The 17,630-nt window shown below is 40.6% G+C and overlaps 1 protein-coding gene across 1 annotated transcript in view; it reads right to left on the bottom strand.

Moving 5' to 3' along the window:
• Positions 1-17,630, bottom strand: part of PolA1 (DNA polymerase alpha catalytic subunit) — a 436,605-nt gene that overhangs the window by 315,585 nt on the left and 103,390 nt on the right. The window contains exons 8-9 of the mRNA XM_071683772.1: positions 15,341-15,476; positions 12,717-12,881 (exon numbers count right to left, since the gene is read on the bottom strand). Coding sequence (XP_071539873.1) covers positions 12,717-12,881; positions 15,341-15,476 — 301 coding nt within the window. The remainder of the gene's footprint in view (positions 1-12,716; positions 12,882-15,340; positions 15,477-17,630) is intronic.

Here is a 17,630-nt window from a genome sequence, read left to right as displayed (position 1 = left end):
AACCTTTTTTGTTATTATTATTTCGCTTTGTTGCTGTCTCCCGCATTAGCAAGGTAGCGCAAGGAAACAGACAAAAGAACAGCCCAACCCACCCACATACAAATGTATATACATACACATCCACACCCACAAATATACATACCTATACATCTCAATGTATACATATATATACCCACACAGACATATACATATATACCCATGTACATAATTCATACTGTCTGCCTTTATTCATTCCCATCGCCACCCCGCTCCACATGGAATAACAACACCCTCCCCCTCATGTGTGCGGGGAAGTGCTAGGAAAAGACAAAGGCCTCATTCGTTCACACTCAGTTTCTAGCTGTCATGTAATAATGCACTGAAACCACAGCTCCCTTTCCACATCCAGGCCCCACAGAACTTTCCATGGTTTACCCCAGACGCTTCACATGCCCTGGTTCAATCCATTGACAGCACGTCGACCCTGGTATACCACACCGTTCCAATTCCCTCTATTCCTTGCACGCCTTTCATCCTCCTGCATGTTCAGGCCCCGATCACTCAAAATCTTTTTCACTCCATCTTTCCACCTCCAATTTGGTCTCCCACTTCTCCTCGTTCCCTCCACCTCCGACACACATATCCTCTTGGTCAATCTTTCCTCTCTCATTCTCTCCATGTGCCCAAACCATTTCAAAACACCCTCTTCTGCTCTCTCAACCAAGCTCTTTTTATTTCCACACATCTCTCTTACCCTTACATTACTTACTCGATCAAACCACCTCATACCACACATTGTCCTCAAACATCTCATTTCCAGCACATCCATCCTCCTGCGCACAACTCTATCCATAGCCAATGCCTCGCAACCATACAACATTGTTGGAACCACTATTCCTTCAAACATACCCATTTTTGCTTTCCGAGATAACGTTCTCGACTTCCACACATTCTTCAGGGCTCCCAGAATTTTCGCCCACTCCCCCACCCTATGATTCACTTCCGCTTCCATGGTTCCATCTGCTGCCAGATCCACTCCCAGATATCTAAAACACTTTACTTCCTCCAGTTTTTCTCAATTCAAACTTACCTCCCAATTGACTTGACCCTCAACCCTACTGTACCTAATTACCTTGCTCTTATTCACATTTACTCTTAACTTTCTTCTTTCACACACTTTACCAAACTCAGTCACCAGCTTCTGCAGTTTCTCACATGAATCAGCCACCAGCGCTGTATCATCAGCGAACAACAACTGACTCACTTCCCAAGCTCTCTCATACACAACAGACTTCATTCTTGCCCCTCTTTCCAAAACTCTTGCATTCACCTCCCTAACAACCCCATCCATAAACAAATTAAACAACCATAGAGACATCACACACCCCTGCCGCAAACCTACATTCACTGAGAACCAATCACTTTCCTCACTTCCTACACGTACACATGCCTTACATCCTCGATAACAACTTTGCACTGCTTCTAACAACTTGCCACCCACACCATATATTCTTAATACCTTCCACAGAGCATCTCTATCAACTCTATCATATGCCTTCTCCAGATCCATAAATGCTACATACAAATCCATTTGCTTTTCTAAGTATTTCTCACATACATTCTTCAAAGCAAACACCTGATCCACACATCCTCTACCACTTCTGAAACCACACTGCTCTTCCCCAATCTGATGCTCTATACATACCTTCACCCTCTCAATCAATACCCTCCCATATAATTTACCAGGAATACTCAACAAACTTATACCTCTGTAATTTGAGCACTCGCTCTTATCCCCTTTGCTTTTGTTCAATGGCAGTATGCACGCATTCCGCCAATCCTCAGGCACCTCACCATGAGTCATACATACATTAAATAACCTTACCAACCAGTCAACAAAACAGTCACCCCCTTTTTTAATAAATTCCACTGCAATACAATCCAAACCTGCTGCCTTGCCGGCTTTCATCTTCCGCAAAGCTTTTACTACCTCTTCTCTGCTTACCAAATCATTTTCCTCAACCCTCTCACTTTGCACACCACCTCGACCAAGACACCCTATATCTGCCACTCTAACATCAAACCTTCAAAATACTCACTCCATCTCCTTCTCACATCACCACTACTTGTTATCACCTCCCCATTAGCCCCCTTCACTGAAGTTCCCATTTGCTCCCTTGTCTTAGGCACTTTATTTACCTCCTTCCAAAACATCTTTTTATTCTCCCTAAAATTTAATGATACGCTCTCACCCCAACTCTCATTTGCCCTCTTTTTCACCTCTTGCACCTTTCTCTTGACCTCCTGTCTCTCTCTTTTATACGTCTCCTAAATGTGTGTGGATGTATCCAAGATGTGAAAAAAGGAGAGATAGGTAGTATGTTTGAGGAAAGGAACCTGGATGTTTTGGCTCTGAGTGAAAGGAAGCTCAAGGGTAAAGTGGAGGAGTGGTTTGGGAATGTCTTGGGAGTAAAGTCAGGGGTTAGTGAGAGGACAAGAGCAAGGGAAGGAGTAGCAGTACTCCTGAAACAGGAGTTGTGGGAGTATGTGATAGAATGTAAGAAAGTAAATTCTCGATTAATATGGGTAAAACTGAAAGTTGATGGAGAGAGATGGGTGATTATTGGTGCATATGCATCTGGGCATGAGAAGAAAGATCATGAGGCAAGTGTTTTGGGAGCAGCTGAATGAGTGTGTTAGTGGTTTTGATGCACGAGACCGGGTTATAGTGATGGGTGATTTTAATTCAAAGGTGAGTAGTGTGGCAGTTGAGGGAATAATTGGTATACATGGGGTGTTCAGTGTTGTAAATGGAAATGGTGAAGAGCTTGTAGATTTATGTGCTGAAAAAGGACTGATGATTGGGAATACCTGGTTTAAAAAGCGAGATATACATAAGTATACTTATGTAAGTAGGAGAGATGGCCAGAGAGCGTTATTGGATTACATGTTAATTGACAGGCGTGCGAAAGAGAGACTTTTGGATGTTAATGTGCTGAGAGGTGCAACTGGAGGGATGTCTGATCATTATCTTGTGGAGGCTAAGGTGAAGATTTGTATGGGTTTTCAGAAAAGAAGAGTGAATGTTGGGGTGAAGAGGGTGGTGAGAGTAAGTGAGCTTGGGAAGGAGACTTGTGTGAAGAAGTACCAGGAGAGACTGAGTACAGAATGGAAAAAGGTGAGAACAATGGAAGTAAGGGGAGTGGGGGAGGAATGGGATGTATTTAGGGAATCAGTGATGGATTGCGCAAAAGATGCTTGTGGCATGAGAAGCGTGGGAGGTGGGTTGATTAGAAAGGGTAGTGAGTGGTGGGATGAAGAAGTAAGAGTATTAGTGAAAGAGAAGAGAGAGGCATTTGGACAATTTTTGCAGGGATAAAATGCAATTGAGTGGGAGACGTATAAAAGAAAGAGACAGGAGGTCAAGAGAAAGGTGCAAGAGGCGAAAAAAAGGGCAAATGAGAGTTGGGGTGAGAGAGTATCATTAAATTTTAGGGAGCATAAAAAGATGTTCTAGAAGGAGGTAAATAAAGTGCGTAAGACAAGGGAGCAAATGGGAACTTCAGTGAAGGGCGGAAATGGGGAGGTGATAACAAGTAGTGGTGATGTGAGAAGGAGATGGAGTGAGTATTTTGAAGGTTTGTTGAATGTGTTTGATGATAGAGTGGCAGATATAGGATGTTTTGGTCGAGGTGGTGTGCAAAGTGAGAGGGTTAGGGAAAATGATTTGGTAAACAGAGAAGAGGTAGTAAAAGCTTTGCGGAAGATGAAAGCCGGCAAGGCAGCAGGTTTGGATGGTATTGCAGTGGAATTTATTAAAAAAGGGGGTGACTGTATTGTTGACTGGTTGGTAAGGTTATTTAATGTATGTATGACTCATGGTGAGGTGCCTGAGGATTGGCGGAATGCGTGCATAGTGCCATTGTACAAAGGCAAAGGGGATAAGAGTGAGTGCTCAAATTACAGAGGTATAAGTTTGTTGAGTATTCCTGGTAAATTATATGGGAGGGTATTGATTGAGAGGGTGAAGGCATGTACAGAGCATCAGATCGGGGAAGAGCAGTGTGGTTTCAGAAGTGGTAGAGGATGTGTGGATCAGGTGTTTGCTTTGAAGAATGTATGTGAGAAATACTTAGAAAAGCAAATGGATTTGTATGTAGCATTTATGGATCTGGAGAAGGCATATGATAGAGTTGATAGAGATGCTCTGTGGAAGGTATTAAGAATATATGGTGTGGGAGGCAAGTTGTTAGAAGCAGTGAAAAGTTGTTATCGAGGATGTAAGGCATGTGTACGTGTAGGAAGAGAGGAAAGTGATTGGTTCTCAGTGAATGTAGGTTTGCGGCAGGGGTGTGTGATGTCTCCATAGTTGTTTAATTTGTTTATGGATGGGGTTGTTAGGGAGGTGAATGCAAGAGTTTTGGAAAGAGGGGCAAGTATGAAGTCTGTTGGGGATGAGAGAGCTTGGGAAGTGAGTCAGTTGTTGTTCGCTGATGATACAGCGCTGGTGGCTGATTCATGTGAGAAACTGCAGAAGCTGGTGACTGAGTTTGGTAAAGGGTGTGAAAGAAGAAAGTTAAGAGTAAATGTGAATAAGAGCAAGGTTATTAGGTACAGTAGGGTTGAGGGTCAAGTTAATTGGGAGGTGAGTTTGAATGGAGAAAAACTGGAGGAAGTGAAGTGTTTTAGATATCTGGGAGTGGATCTGGCAGCGGATGGAACCATGGAAGTGGAAGTGGATCATAGGGTGGGGGAGGGGGCGAAAATTCTGGGAGCCTTGAAGAATGTGTGGAAGTCGAGAACATTATCTCGGAAAGCAAAAATGGGTATGTTTGAAGGAATAGTGGTTCCAACAATGTTGTATGGTTGCGAGGCGTGGGCTATGGATAGAGTTGTGCGCAGGAGGATGGATGTGCTGGAAATGAGATGTTTGAGGACAATGTGTGGTGTGAGGTGGTTTGATCGAGTAAGTAACGTAAGGGTAAGGGAGATGTGTGGAAATAAAAAGAGCGTGGTTGAGAGAGCAGAAGAGGGTGTTTTGAAATGGTTTGGGCACATGGAGAGAATGAGTGAGGAAAGATTGACCAAGAGGATATATGTGTCGGAGGTGGAGGGAACGAGGAGAAGAGGGAGACCAAATTGGAGGTGGAAAGATGGAGTGAAAAAGATTTTGTGTGATTGGGGCCTGAACATGCAGGAGGGTGAAAGGAGGGCAAGGAATAGTGTGAATTGGAGCGATGTGGTATACCGGGGTTGACGTGCTGTCAGTGGATTGAATCAAGGCATGTGAAGCGTCTGGGGTAAACCATGGAAAGCTGTGTAGGTATGTATATTTGCGTGTGTGGACGTATGTATATACATGTGTATGGGGGTGGGTTGGGCCATTTCTTTCGTCTGTTTCCTTGCGCTACCTCGCAAACGCGGGAGACAGCGACAAAGCAAAAAAAAATATATATATATATATATATATATATATATATATATATATATATATATATATATATATATATATATATACACACACACATATACACATATATACACACATACACACAAATACACACACACATATATATATATATATATATATATATATATTTCTTCTTTCTTTCAAACTATTCGCCATTTCCCGCATCAGCGAGGTAGCGTTAAGAACAGAGGACTGGGCCTTTGAGGGAATACCCTCACCTGGCCCAATTCTCTGTTCCTTCTTTTGGAAAATTAAAAAAAAAACGAGAGGGGAGGATTTCCAGCCCCCCGCTCCCTCCCCTTTTAGTCGCCTTCTACGACACGCAGGGAATACGTGGGAAGTACTCTTAATCCCCTATCCCCAGGGATAATATATATATATATATATATATATATATATATATATATATATATATATATATATATATTTTCTTTCTTCTTTTAAACTATTTGCCATTTCCCGCATTGGCGAGGTAGCGTTAAGAACAGAGGACTGGGCCTTTTTTGGAATATCCTCACCTGGCCCCCTCTGTTCCTTCTTTTGGGGAAAAAAAAAAAAAAAAAAAAAAAAAATATATATATATATATATATATATATATATATATATATTAAGAATATATGGTGTGGGAGGCAAGTTGTTAGAAGCAGTGAAAAGTTTTTATCGAGGATGTAAGGCATGTGTACGTGTAGGAAGAGAGGAAAGTGATTGGTTCTCAGTGAATGTAGGTTTGCGGCAGGGGTGTGTGATGTCTCCATGGTTGTTTAATTTGTTTATGGATGGGGTTGTAAAGGAGGTAAATGCAAGAGTCCTGGAAAGAGGGGCAAGTATGAAGTCTGTTGGGGATGAGAGAGCTTGGGAAGTGAGTCAATTGTTGTTCGCTGATGATACAGCGCTGGTGGCTGATTCATGTGAGAAACTGCAGAAGCTGGTGACTGAGTTTGGTAAAGTGTGTGGAAGAAGAAAGTTGAGAGTAAATGTGAATAAGAGCAAGGTTATTAGGTACAGTAGGGGTGAGGGTCAAGTCAATTGGGAGGTGAGTTTGAATGGAGAAAAACTGGAGGAAGTGAAGTGTTTTAGATATCTGGGAGTGGATCTGTCAGCGGATGGAACCATGGAAGCGGAAGTGGATCATAGGGTGGGGGAGGGGGCGAAAATTTTGGGAGCCTTGAAAAATGTGTGGAAGTCGAGAACATTATCTCAGAAAGCAAAAATGGGTATGTTTGAGGGAATAGTGGTTCCAACAATGCTGTATGGTTGCGAGGCGTGGGCTATGGATAGAGATGTGCGCAGGAGGATGGATGTGCTGGAAATGAGATGTTTGAGGACAATGTGTGGTGTGAGGTGGTTTGATCGAGTAAGTAACGTAAGGGTAAGAGAGATGTGTGGAAATAAAAAGAGCGTGGTTGAGAGAGCAGAAGAGGGTGTTTTGAAATGGTTTGGGCACATGGAGAGAATGAGTGAGGAGAGATTGACCAAGAGGATATATGTGTCGGAGGTGGAGGGAACGAGGAGAAGAGGGAGACCAAATTGGAGGTGGAAAGATGGAGTGAAAAAGATTTTGTGTGATCGGGGCCTGAACATGCAGGAGGGTGAAAGGAGGGCAAGAAATAGAGTGAATTGGAGTCATGTGGTATACAGGGGTTGACGTGCTGTCAGTGGATTGAAGCAAGGCATGTGAAGCGTCTGGGGTAAACCATGGAAAGCTGTGTAGGTATGTATATTTGCGTGTGTGGACGTGTGTATGTACATGTGTATGGGGGGGGGGGGGGGAGTTGGGCCATTTCTTTCGTCTGTTTCCTTGCGCTACCTCGCAAACGCGGGAGACAGCGACAAAGTATAAAAAAAAAAAAAAAAAAAAAATATATATATATATATATATATATATATATATATATTATCCCTGGGGATAGGGAATTAAGAATACTTCCCACGTATTCCCTGCGTGTCGTAGAAGGCGACTAAAAGGGGAGGGAGCGGGGGGCTGGAAATCCTCCCCTCTCGTTTTTTTTTTTTAATTTTCCAAGAGAAGGAACAGAGGGGGCCAGGTGAGGATATTCCGAAAAAGGGCCCGGTCCTCTGTTCTTGACGCTACCTCGCTAATGCGGGAAATGGCGAATAGTTTGAAAATATATATATATATATATATATATATATATATATATATATATATATATATATATATATTATCCCTGGGGATAGGGGAGAAAGAATACTTCCCACGTATTCCCTGCGTGTCGTAGAAGGCGACTAAAAGGGGAGGGAGCGGGGGGCTGGAAATCCTCCCCTCTCGTTTTTTTTTTTTTAATTTTCCAAAAGAAGGAACAGAGAATTCGGCCAGGTGAGGGTATTCCCTCAAAGGCCCAGTCCTCTGTTCTTAACGCTACCTCGCTAATGCGGGAAATGGCGAATAGTTTGAAAGAAAAAGAAAAATATATATATATACATATGAAAAATGTAAGAAATAATTTAGAAAACTGAAACTTCTATCTTGAAATGAAATTAAAAAAATCAATGTCACATTATGGTTCAACCTCTGGGTATGGAAAAGGGAAATGTATAATTTATTTACACAAACGTCAATAGTAGTTTTCATCAATTTAACCACTGTATCATACTGCCTGGACCACTTCTCTTATCATGAAACTGGAATATTGGCTTATGATGTTTCTCAATTGTCTTCAGTACACAAAGTACAACCATATCTTGGATACATGAGGGTAGGTAGTTGGTCATCCGCCATAATAAAGCCTTGACAGACCAAAAGTTTATCTAGACCTCAACTTTTCCAGTACATTCATGAAAAACACCTTTTTGCTTTCTATCTCTATCACTTTGAAAAAATGCTCCCTTTGTTCACATTTCAATGAAAGAATAAGCTTCAATGTCTAAGCTACATTCTTTTCCAATTTCACTATTTTCTTGTCAGAGCACCATGTATGAAAACTATCACTCCAGTAACACAACTATAAACATTTACTTTCCCTTTAAAAAAGTTCTGGGGAAGTCTGTCTCGATACACTGCAGGTCACTCTACCACCTGGCGAGGTTTGTGTTGCAATGGTTCTTAATTCACAAAAGTAGTAGCATCACTCCATGGTGTAGCGGTTAGCGTTACTGACCGTCTTGCATGTCCGTGCCGCCTGCCTTGGACCAAACCAGCTGACATTTTGGAAGGCAATTCTAGCTGGTTTTATATTTTGATTTTTGGGAAATGGTTCAGTGTTGTGCAGAAGCATGAGGTCTTTTTATTCTCCCTAAAATTTAATGATACTCTCTCACCCCAACTCTCATTTGCCCTCTTTTTCACCTCTTGCACCTTTCTCTTGACCTCCTGCCTCTTTCTTTTATACATCTCCCACTCATTTGCATTTTTTCCCTACAAAAATCGTCCAAATGTCTCTCTCTTCTCTTTCACTAATAATCTTACTTCTTCATCCCACCACTCACTACCCTTTCTAATCAACCCACCTCCCACGCTTCTCATGCCACAAGCATCTTTTGCGCAAGCCATCACTGCTTCCTAAATACATCCCATTCCTCCCCCACTCCCCTTACCTCCTTTGTTCTCACCTTTATCCATTCTGTACTCAGTCTCTCCTGGTACTTCCTCACAGAAGTCTCCTTCCCAAGCTCACTTACTCTCACCACTCTCTTCACCCCAACATTCTCTCTTCTTTTCTGAAAACCCCTACAAATCTTCACCTTCACCTCCACAAGATAATGATCTGACATCCCTCCAGTTGCACCTCTCAGCACATTAACATCCAAAAGTCTCTCTTTCACGTGCCTATCAATTAACATGTAATCCAATCATGCTCTCTGGCCATCTCTCCTACTTACATACGTATACTTATGTATATCTCGCTTTTTAAACCAGGTATTCCCAATCACCAGTCCTTTTTCAGTACATAAATCCACAAGCTCTTCACCATTTCCATTGACAACACTGAACATCCCCATGTATACCAATTATTCCCTCAACTGCCACATTACTCACCTTTGCATTCAAATCACCTATCACTATAACCCGGTCTTGTGCATCAAAACCACTAACACACTCATTCATCTGCTCCCAAAACACTTGCCTCCCATGATCTTTCTTCTCATGCCCAGGTGCATATGCACCAATAATCACCCATCTCTCTCCATCAACTTTCAGTTTTACCCATATCAATCTAGAATTTACTTTCTTACATTCTATCACATACTCCCACAACTCCTGTTTCAGGAGTAGTGCTACTCCTTCCCTTGCTCTTGTCCTCTCACTAACCCCTGACTTTACTCCCAAGACATTCCCAAACCACTCTTCCCCTTTACCCTTGAGCTTCGTTTCACTCAGAGCAAAAACATCCAGGTTCCTTTCCTCAAACATACTACCTATCTCTCCTTTTTTCTCATCTTGGTTACATCCACACACATTTAGACACCCCAATCTGAGCCTTTGAGGAGGATGAGCACTCCCCACGTGACTCCTTCTTCTGTTTCCCTTTTAGAAAGTTAAAATACAAGGAGGGGAGGGTTTCTGACCCCCCCCCCGCTCCCATCCCCTTTAGTCGCCTTCTACGACGCGTGAGGAATGCATGGGAAGTATTCTTTCTCCCCTATCCCCTATCCTCATAAATAACCATGAACATTTTATATCTTTTTCTTCAATTATACTTCACTACATTTCATTTTATAATTACACCATATCTATTTTCATGGTGTAATACTAGTGTAAAGTCAGTTTAAAAAGCAAGAAAATTTACTGATATTTTGAAAGCATCAGTACTTCCTTTTCACTGATTTAGTGGGACATGTGATTCTGAAGATCGCTAGCAAGTGGTAAGCATGAAAAATGTTTTACACCATACGTAAATGGACTTCCTAACAACAGTGTTTGAATGTGCAAACCATCACAAGCTATGAGTATAATAAATGTGATGATAACCAAGAAAAATTAATACTAAACAAGGAATGGAATGGTTACATGTCAGGTGATATAAACAAGACAAAATACAGCATTACAGCTAAGAAAATATATGAAAGTGATAAGTACAGATTTTCATCAACACTGTCATGAAAGTAATTTTGAAGGAAAGAAGCAGGTAATAAATCATAATAGACACATATCATAGGAAACTGGAGTTCCTGAATGATTTGACTGAGTACTGGTAACTGTGAATGAATTGAAGGAGACAGCAGAGCAAGGTTCTGACCTTAACATATCCAGGAATGAATTTAGACAAGTCTAAGGAATTTTGGCTACTGCTGCTTAGCCTAATGAGAGCATGGTGTATCTTACAGGTAATATGTAATCTAGTATAAGGCTGGTTATCATAGGCTGAGGAGCTTAGTATACTGAAAGCATGGTGTAGCATACTTGGCCTGATTTGTTACAATTTTTCTAGGTTTAAGATTACAGTTATCCTTTCATTATCAATGAATTTCAACCCTTCAAAAAATTACTTTTGAACAAGTTATCCTTCTACTTTTTGCCAGAAACTTTGGTGTTGAAAACTTAAATTTTTCAATGAATGTATACAGTAACTTTAAGACAATAAATAATGGGGTAGTAGGCACAAAAGTATATCCAAACATGCATCAGGTTATCTCTTAATTAGAAGTGCACCATCAGGGTAGCATACAAAGTATTTTGCCAATTGGTGGGATATAAATCAATGAATAATGTACCACAACTTCATTAGAATACATACAAAAAAATACCCAGACATACTTCTTATTATAGGAAGAGATTATTCTATATATTAAAACAGAAAGGTATAAAATTTTTATTTTTTCATATCTATCAGAAGTATGAAGTGTATGTGTCAAGAGTCCATAATATTCGGTAAATCTTATATGCCATATACTTTCTGTAAAAATGTTATGCATTGGGGAATAGGTGTATAAGTGTGGGAATTAGGGTTCTAACTGCATATAATTTCAATCACTCTTCATACTGTATTTCCAACCAAATAAATTTACTTCACAGCCTTTACTTGTTACAAATAAATTTTTTTTCTCCATAACCCTATACATCATTATTCAATATCACTATGTATGATATAACATACATCTTACATACTCTTTACCAAATGTTTGAGGAGTTGCTTATGTTAGTGATATAATAAGTTACATATAACAGCTCTGTATGGGAGTGAGCAGACGTGGCCTTTCATAGTCTGTTTCCTAGCACTACCTCGCTGACACAGGGTGTGGTGGTGCTGTTTCCTGTGGGGCAGGGTGGTGTTGGGAATGGATGAATATGTACATGCATATATATGTATGTATATGTACATGTGTATATTCAAATATATGTATATGTACGTGTATGAGTATATATATTTATACGCGTATGTGAGTGGATGTCTCTTTCTTCGTCTGTCTCCTGGCAGTACCTCACAAACTCAGGAAATGGCAACCAAGTATGAAAACAGATTGTTTTTTTAGTACAGTCTTTAACATGACTCAGGTCAGATGAAGTCACAATCTAATCACAGAAGTGAAACAAGAAATAATTTTTTTCCAAATATACATTTTCAACTCTAGTATTGGCTTTTAGAGAGCAATCTCTCAGGTTTTCCACTTTACAGTTGAGGCAGAATTTCATGTCATAATTGGGGATAGGGAAGAAAGAATACTTCCCACATATTCCCTGCATGTTGTACTAAGCAACTAAAAGTGGCAGGAGCAAGGGGCTGGAAATCCTCCCTTACAGTTTTTACTTTTCCAAAAGAAGGAACAGAGAAGGGGGCCAAGTGGGGAGTTTTCCCTCCATGACTCAGTCACCTGTTCTGGAACACTACCTTGCTAAAGTGGGAAATGACGAATATGAATGAAAAAAAATGGTTTTTTTTTTCAGAGACAGTGTATATAAGGGATTGGGTTGTTAGTGTACATGTCTTAATAATGAAATGTCCTAATTACTGTATATATTGCCTATATTGAGGTAGAAACAATAGGTAAGAGTTGTAGGAAGGAGCATTAGATACAAGTAGTCAGATGGAACATTGGGTAGGAGCCTCTGCAAACTCTGTGCTAGAGTTACCCTCTGCCAGTGGCCTGTTAAGGGTGAGGCACTAAATTCCAAGAAACGGCACGAGTTCACTAGTTATGGAAATTCTTTTGACTTGGCTACCCCCTTGGATAAGACATATAGACAGATATGAAACACAGTTTAAAGATGAAAGGGTACGTATAAGATCTCAAACTTGACATCTCTCAATTGCATGAAATAGAATACATTACACATAAAAAATCATACATACTGATAGAAATTGTTACCTTTCTACGAGGCAAGAGGTAAATTCTTCTTTCAATATTCCGTACAGTGACACAGCAACTGACATGGGTCTGAGCCGACTCTATCCACACCTTACCAAACAGGAAAACTGTTCCTGGTTGCTTGTAGTAATCTTCATATGCATCCAACCAATAGAACCTCAAAACCTGTTTGCAAGAGCATATATTTATTTCTGTGGAAAACTACTAGCTTATGGTACAGTGCTAGGTAGAATACATCATGAAAATGGCACTGAACACAATATAAATAGCACACAGGTATTCATTAAATTGAGCATCTACTTTAAATGGCACATGATGGTAATAACATATTTCACAATTGAATTTTTTTCATATAAATAGTTAAGAATAAAAAACTTATCTCTGAGGATAGGGGAAAGGGAATACTTCCCACATATTTCCTGCGTATTACAGAAGGCCACTAAAAGGGAAGGGAGTGGGGGGCTGGAAATCCTCCCCTCTCGTTTTTAGTTTTCCAAAAGAAGGAACAAAGAAGGGGGCCAAGTGAGGATATTCCCTCAAAGGCTCAGTCCTCTGTTCTTAACGCTCCCTCGCTAATGCGGGAAATGGCGAATAGTAAGAAAAAATAAAATAAAAACTATATAAAATAACCTAATTTGCACAGGAAAATTAAGAAGCATTAATGGTGAAAATAGTACATCTATATAAAATAAGTTACTCTGTACAAGATGATGAAAAATACATAAAGTGAGTGGTGGGATGAAGTAAAGTTGTTAGTGAAAGAGAAAAGAGATATTTGGATGATACTTGCAAGGAAGGAGTGCAAATGACTGGGAGATGTATAAAAGAAAGTAGCAGGAAGTCAGCAGAAAGGTGCAAGGGTTAAAAAAGAGGGCAAATGAGAGTTGGGGTGAGAGTATTATCAAACTTTAGGGAGAATAAAAAGATGTTTTGGAAGGAGGTAAATAATGCGCGTAAGATGAGAACAAATGGGAACATCGGTGAAAGGGGCAAGTGAAGAAGTAATAACAGGTAGTGATGAAATGAGAAGTAGACAGAGTGAGGATTTCGAAGGCTTGTTGAATGTGGTTGATGATAGATTGGCAGATATAGGGTGTTTTGGTTTGGGGGGTGTGCAAAGTGAGAGGGTCAGGGAGACAATGGTTTGGTTAAGAGTGAACAGGTAGTGAAAGTTTTGTGGGAAGATAAAATCCGTCAAGGCTGCCGGTATGGATGATATTGCAACAGAATTTATTAGAAAAGAGGACAACTGTGTTCTTGATTGGTTGGTAAGGATATCTAATGTATGTATGGATCATGGTGAAGTGCCTAAGAATTGGCAGAAAGCATGCATAGTGCCACTGTACAAAGGCAAAAGGGATAAAGGCAAGTGTTCAAACTACTGAGGAATATATTTGTTGAGTATTCCTGGAAAACAATATGGGAGGGTATTGATGGAGAGGGTGAAGGCATGTAAAGAACATCAGACTAGGGAAGAGCAGTGTGATTTCAAAAGTGGTAGAGGATGTGTGGATCAGGTGTTTGCTTTGAAGTATGTGTGAGAGAAATAATTAGGGAAACAATGAATTTGTATGTAGCATTTATGGATCTGGAGAAGGCATATGACAGGGTTGATGAGAGATGCTTTGAGGAAAGTCTTACGAGTATATAGTGTGGAAGGTAATTTGCCAGAAACAGTGAAAAGATTTTCACCAAAGATCTAAGGCATGTGTACAAGTAGGAAGAGAGGAAAAAGACTGTTTCCCAGGGAAAATTGGTCTGTGGCAGGGGTGTGTGATATCCCAATGATCATTTAATTTGTTTATGGATGGGGTGGTTAGGGAGGTAAATGCAAGAGTTTCGGAGAGAGGGGTGACTATGCAGTCTGTTGGGGATGAGAATGCCTGGGAAGCGAATCAATTGTTGTTTGCTGATGATACAGCTCTAGTGGCTGATTCGAGTAAGAAACCTTTGAAGTTGGTGAATGAGTTTGGAAAAGTGTGTGAAAGGAGAAGGTTGAGACAAAATGTGAATAGGAGCACGGTCATTAGGTTCAGTAGGTTTGAGGGACGAGTTAACTGGGATGTAAGTTTGAATGAAGAAAAATTGGGGGAGGTAAAGTGATTTAGATATCTGAGAGTGGTCTTAGCAGTGAATGGAACCATGCCCTGGTTCAGTCCATTGCCAGCACATCAACTCAAGTATACCATATTTTTCCAATTCACTCTATTCCTTGCACACATCGCATCCTCCTATATGTTCAGGCCCCGATCACTCAAAATCTTTTTCACTCCATCCTTCCACCTCAAATTTGGTCTCCCGCTTCTTGATTCCTCTACCTGACACATATATCCTCTTTGTCAACCTTCCCTTAGTCATTCTCTCCACATGTCCAAACCATTTTAGCGCACCCTCTTGTGCTCTCTCAACTACAATTTTTATTATATAAAGTCTTATGGTAAATTTAATTTGTTTACATCCTCTAGGAATGTTAGCATAATTTCCTTTAGAGAAACAGACTAGTTCAGTCAGGAGTCAAGAAATGAAAAGAAGAAAGTGCAGTACATGTTTGTGGTTTCATAACTCAAAAAAAGAAAAAATATCTTGTCACAAAAAAAGAAACAATCTTCTCAAAGAATATGTACCTGATCTCCTTCTTCAGTAGTGGTAAGAGGTAGCTGAGATGAATCAATCTGAATATCATGGGTCAAATTAGTCTCCTTTATTTCTCCTTTTACAGTCTCCCACCCAGCTGTAAGCTGACTCTCATTAATTTTGGGCCTGCAAAAATAGATAAAAGTATTACTTATAACTTAGAGATAAACTCAGTGATTACAAAAGGATAATAAATTAAAACACAAACTAAACAAAGAAAGATGTACATTCAGAGCTTAAAATTCACAGATCAAGGGCACCAACCCAAGGCACTCACAAAAGGTACATAGAAAGAGTTTTTTGAAAAATAGACCTCAATAATTCACACTCCTTCCCTGTATGTACCACTCAAATGCCTCTCTTTTTTCTTTCACTAATAACTTTCCCTTCTCATCCCACCACTCACTACCCTTTTTAACCTGCTCACCTCCCACCTTTCACATGCCACATGCAACCCTTGCACATGCTATCACTGCTTCCCAAAATACCTCCCATTCCTCAGTCACTCCTCTCATTTCATTCACTCTCACCTTTTGCCATTCTACACTCAATCTCTCCAGGTATTTCTTGACACAAATCTCTTTCCTAAGCTCACTTACTCTCAACACTCTCTTTTCCCTGACACTATTTCCTCTTTTTCAAAAACCCTATGAATCTTCAACCTCACCTCCACAAGACACTGATCAAATATCCCACTAGCTGCCCCTCTCAGCATATTTACATCCAAAAGCCTCTCTTTTACATGTCTATCAATTAATAGTACTCCAATAATGCCCACTGACCATCTGTCCTACTAACAATCGTATACTTGTGTATACAGTGTATTCCCCTTTTTAATCCAAATATTCGTAATCACCAGTCCCTTATCAGCACACAACTCCAAAAGCTCTTCACCATTTCCATTCATAACAATGAATATCCCATGCACCCCTATTCTATCCTCAACTGCCACATTACTTACCTTTGCATTCAAATCACTTATCACTAATACATGGTCTCTTACATAACAAGTGCTGACCCGCTCACTTAGCTGCTCCCAAAACACTTGCCTCTGAAGATCTTTCCTCTCATGGCAAGGTGCGTAAGCACTAATAATTATTTATCTCTTGCCATCCGCTTTCAGTTATATCCACATCATCCAAGAATTTACTTCCCTACACTCCATCACACTCCTACAACTCCTCCTAAGGTGTAGTGCTACTCCTTCCTTAGGTCTTGTATCCTCACTAAACCCCTGTACTCCTACGACATTTACAAAGCATTATTTCCCTTTACCGTTGAGCATCCAGGTTTCTTTCCTCACATTCTACCTATCTCTCCTTTCTTCTCATCTTGGTTATCTCCACACATTTAGACACCCAAGTCTGAGCCTTTGATGAGGATGAGCACCCCTTGCCTGGGTCCTTCTGTTCTCTTTTAGAAATTGAAATACAAGAAAGGGAGGATTTCCAGCATCCAGCTCCTGCCCCCTTTGGTCACCTTCTATGAAATGCAGGGAATAATAAGGAGGAATTCTTTCTCCCCTACCTTACCTTATGTATATACATCTATTATACATAATTGCCATTTTCCACGTCAGGAAAGAGACGAAGAATGGCCCATCCACCCATATACAAAAATATATATTTATTCATTTTGCTTTGTCGCTGTCTCCCGTGTTTGCGAGGTAGCGCAAGGAAACAGACGAAAGAAATGGCCCATCCCACCCCCATACACATGTATATACATACACGTCCACACATGCAAATATACATACCTATACATCTTAATGTTTTTTTTTTTTTTTTTTTTTTTTATACTTTGTCGCTGTCTCCCGCGTTTGCGAGGTAGCGCAAGGAAACAGACGAAAGAAATGGCCCAACCCCCCCCCCCATACACATGTACATACACACGTCCACACACGCAAATATACATACCTACACAGCTTTCCATGGTTTACCCCAGACGCTTCACATGCCTTGCTTCAATCCACTGACAGCACGTCAACCCCTGTATACCACATGACTCCAATTCACTCTATTTCTTGCCCTCCTTTCACCCTCCTGCATGTTCAGGCCCCGATCACACAAAATCTTTTTCACTCCATCTTTCCACCTCCAATTTGGTCTCCCTCTTCTCCTCGTTCCCTCCACCTCCGACACATATATCCTCTTGGTCAATCTCTCCTCACTCATTCTCTCCATGTGCCCAAACCATTTCAAAACACCCTCTTCTGCTCTCTCAACCACGCTCTTTTTATTTCCACACATCTCTCTTACCCTTACGTTACTTACTCGATCA

Source organism: Panulirus ornatus, chromosome 37 (genome assembly GCF_036320965.1).
Source record: "Panulirus ornatus isolate Po-2019 chromosome 37, ASM3632096v1, whole genome shotgun sequence".
NCBI classification, from domain to species: domain Eukaryota; kingdom Metazoa; phylum Arthropoda; class Malacostraca; order Decapoda; family Palinuridae; genus Panulirus; species Panulirus ornatus.
Note: the sequence above shows the minus strand (reverse complement) of the source record. Positions and strands in the feature narration are given on the sequence as shown.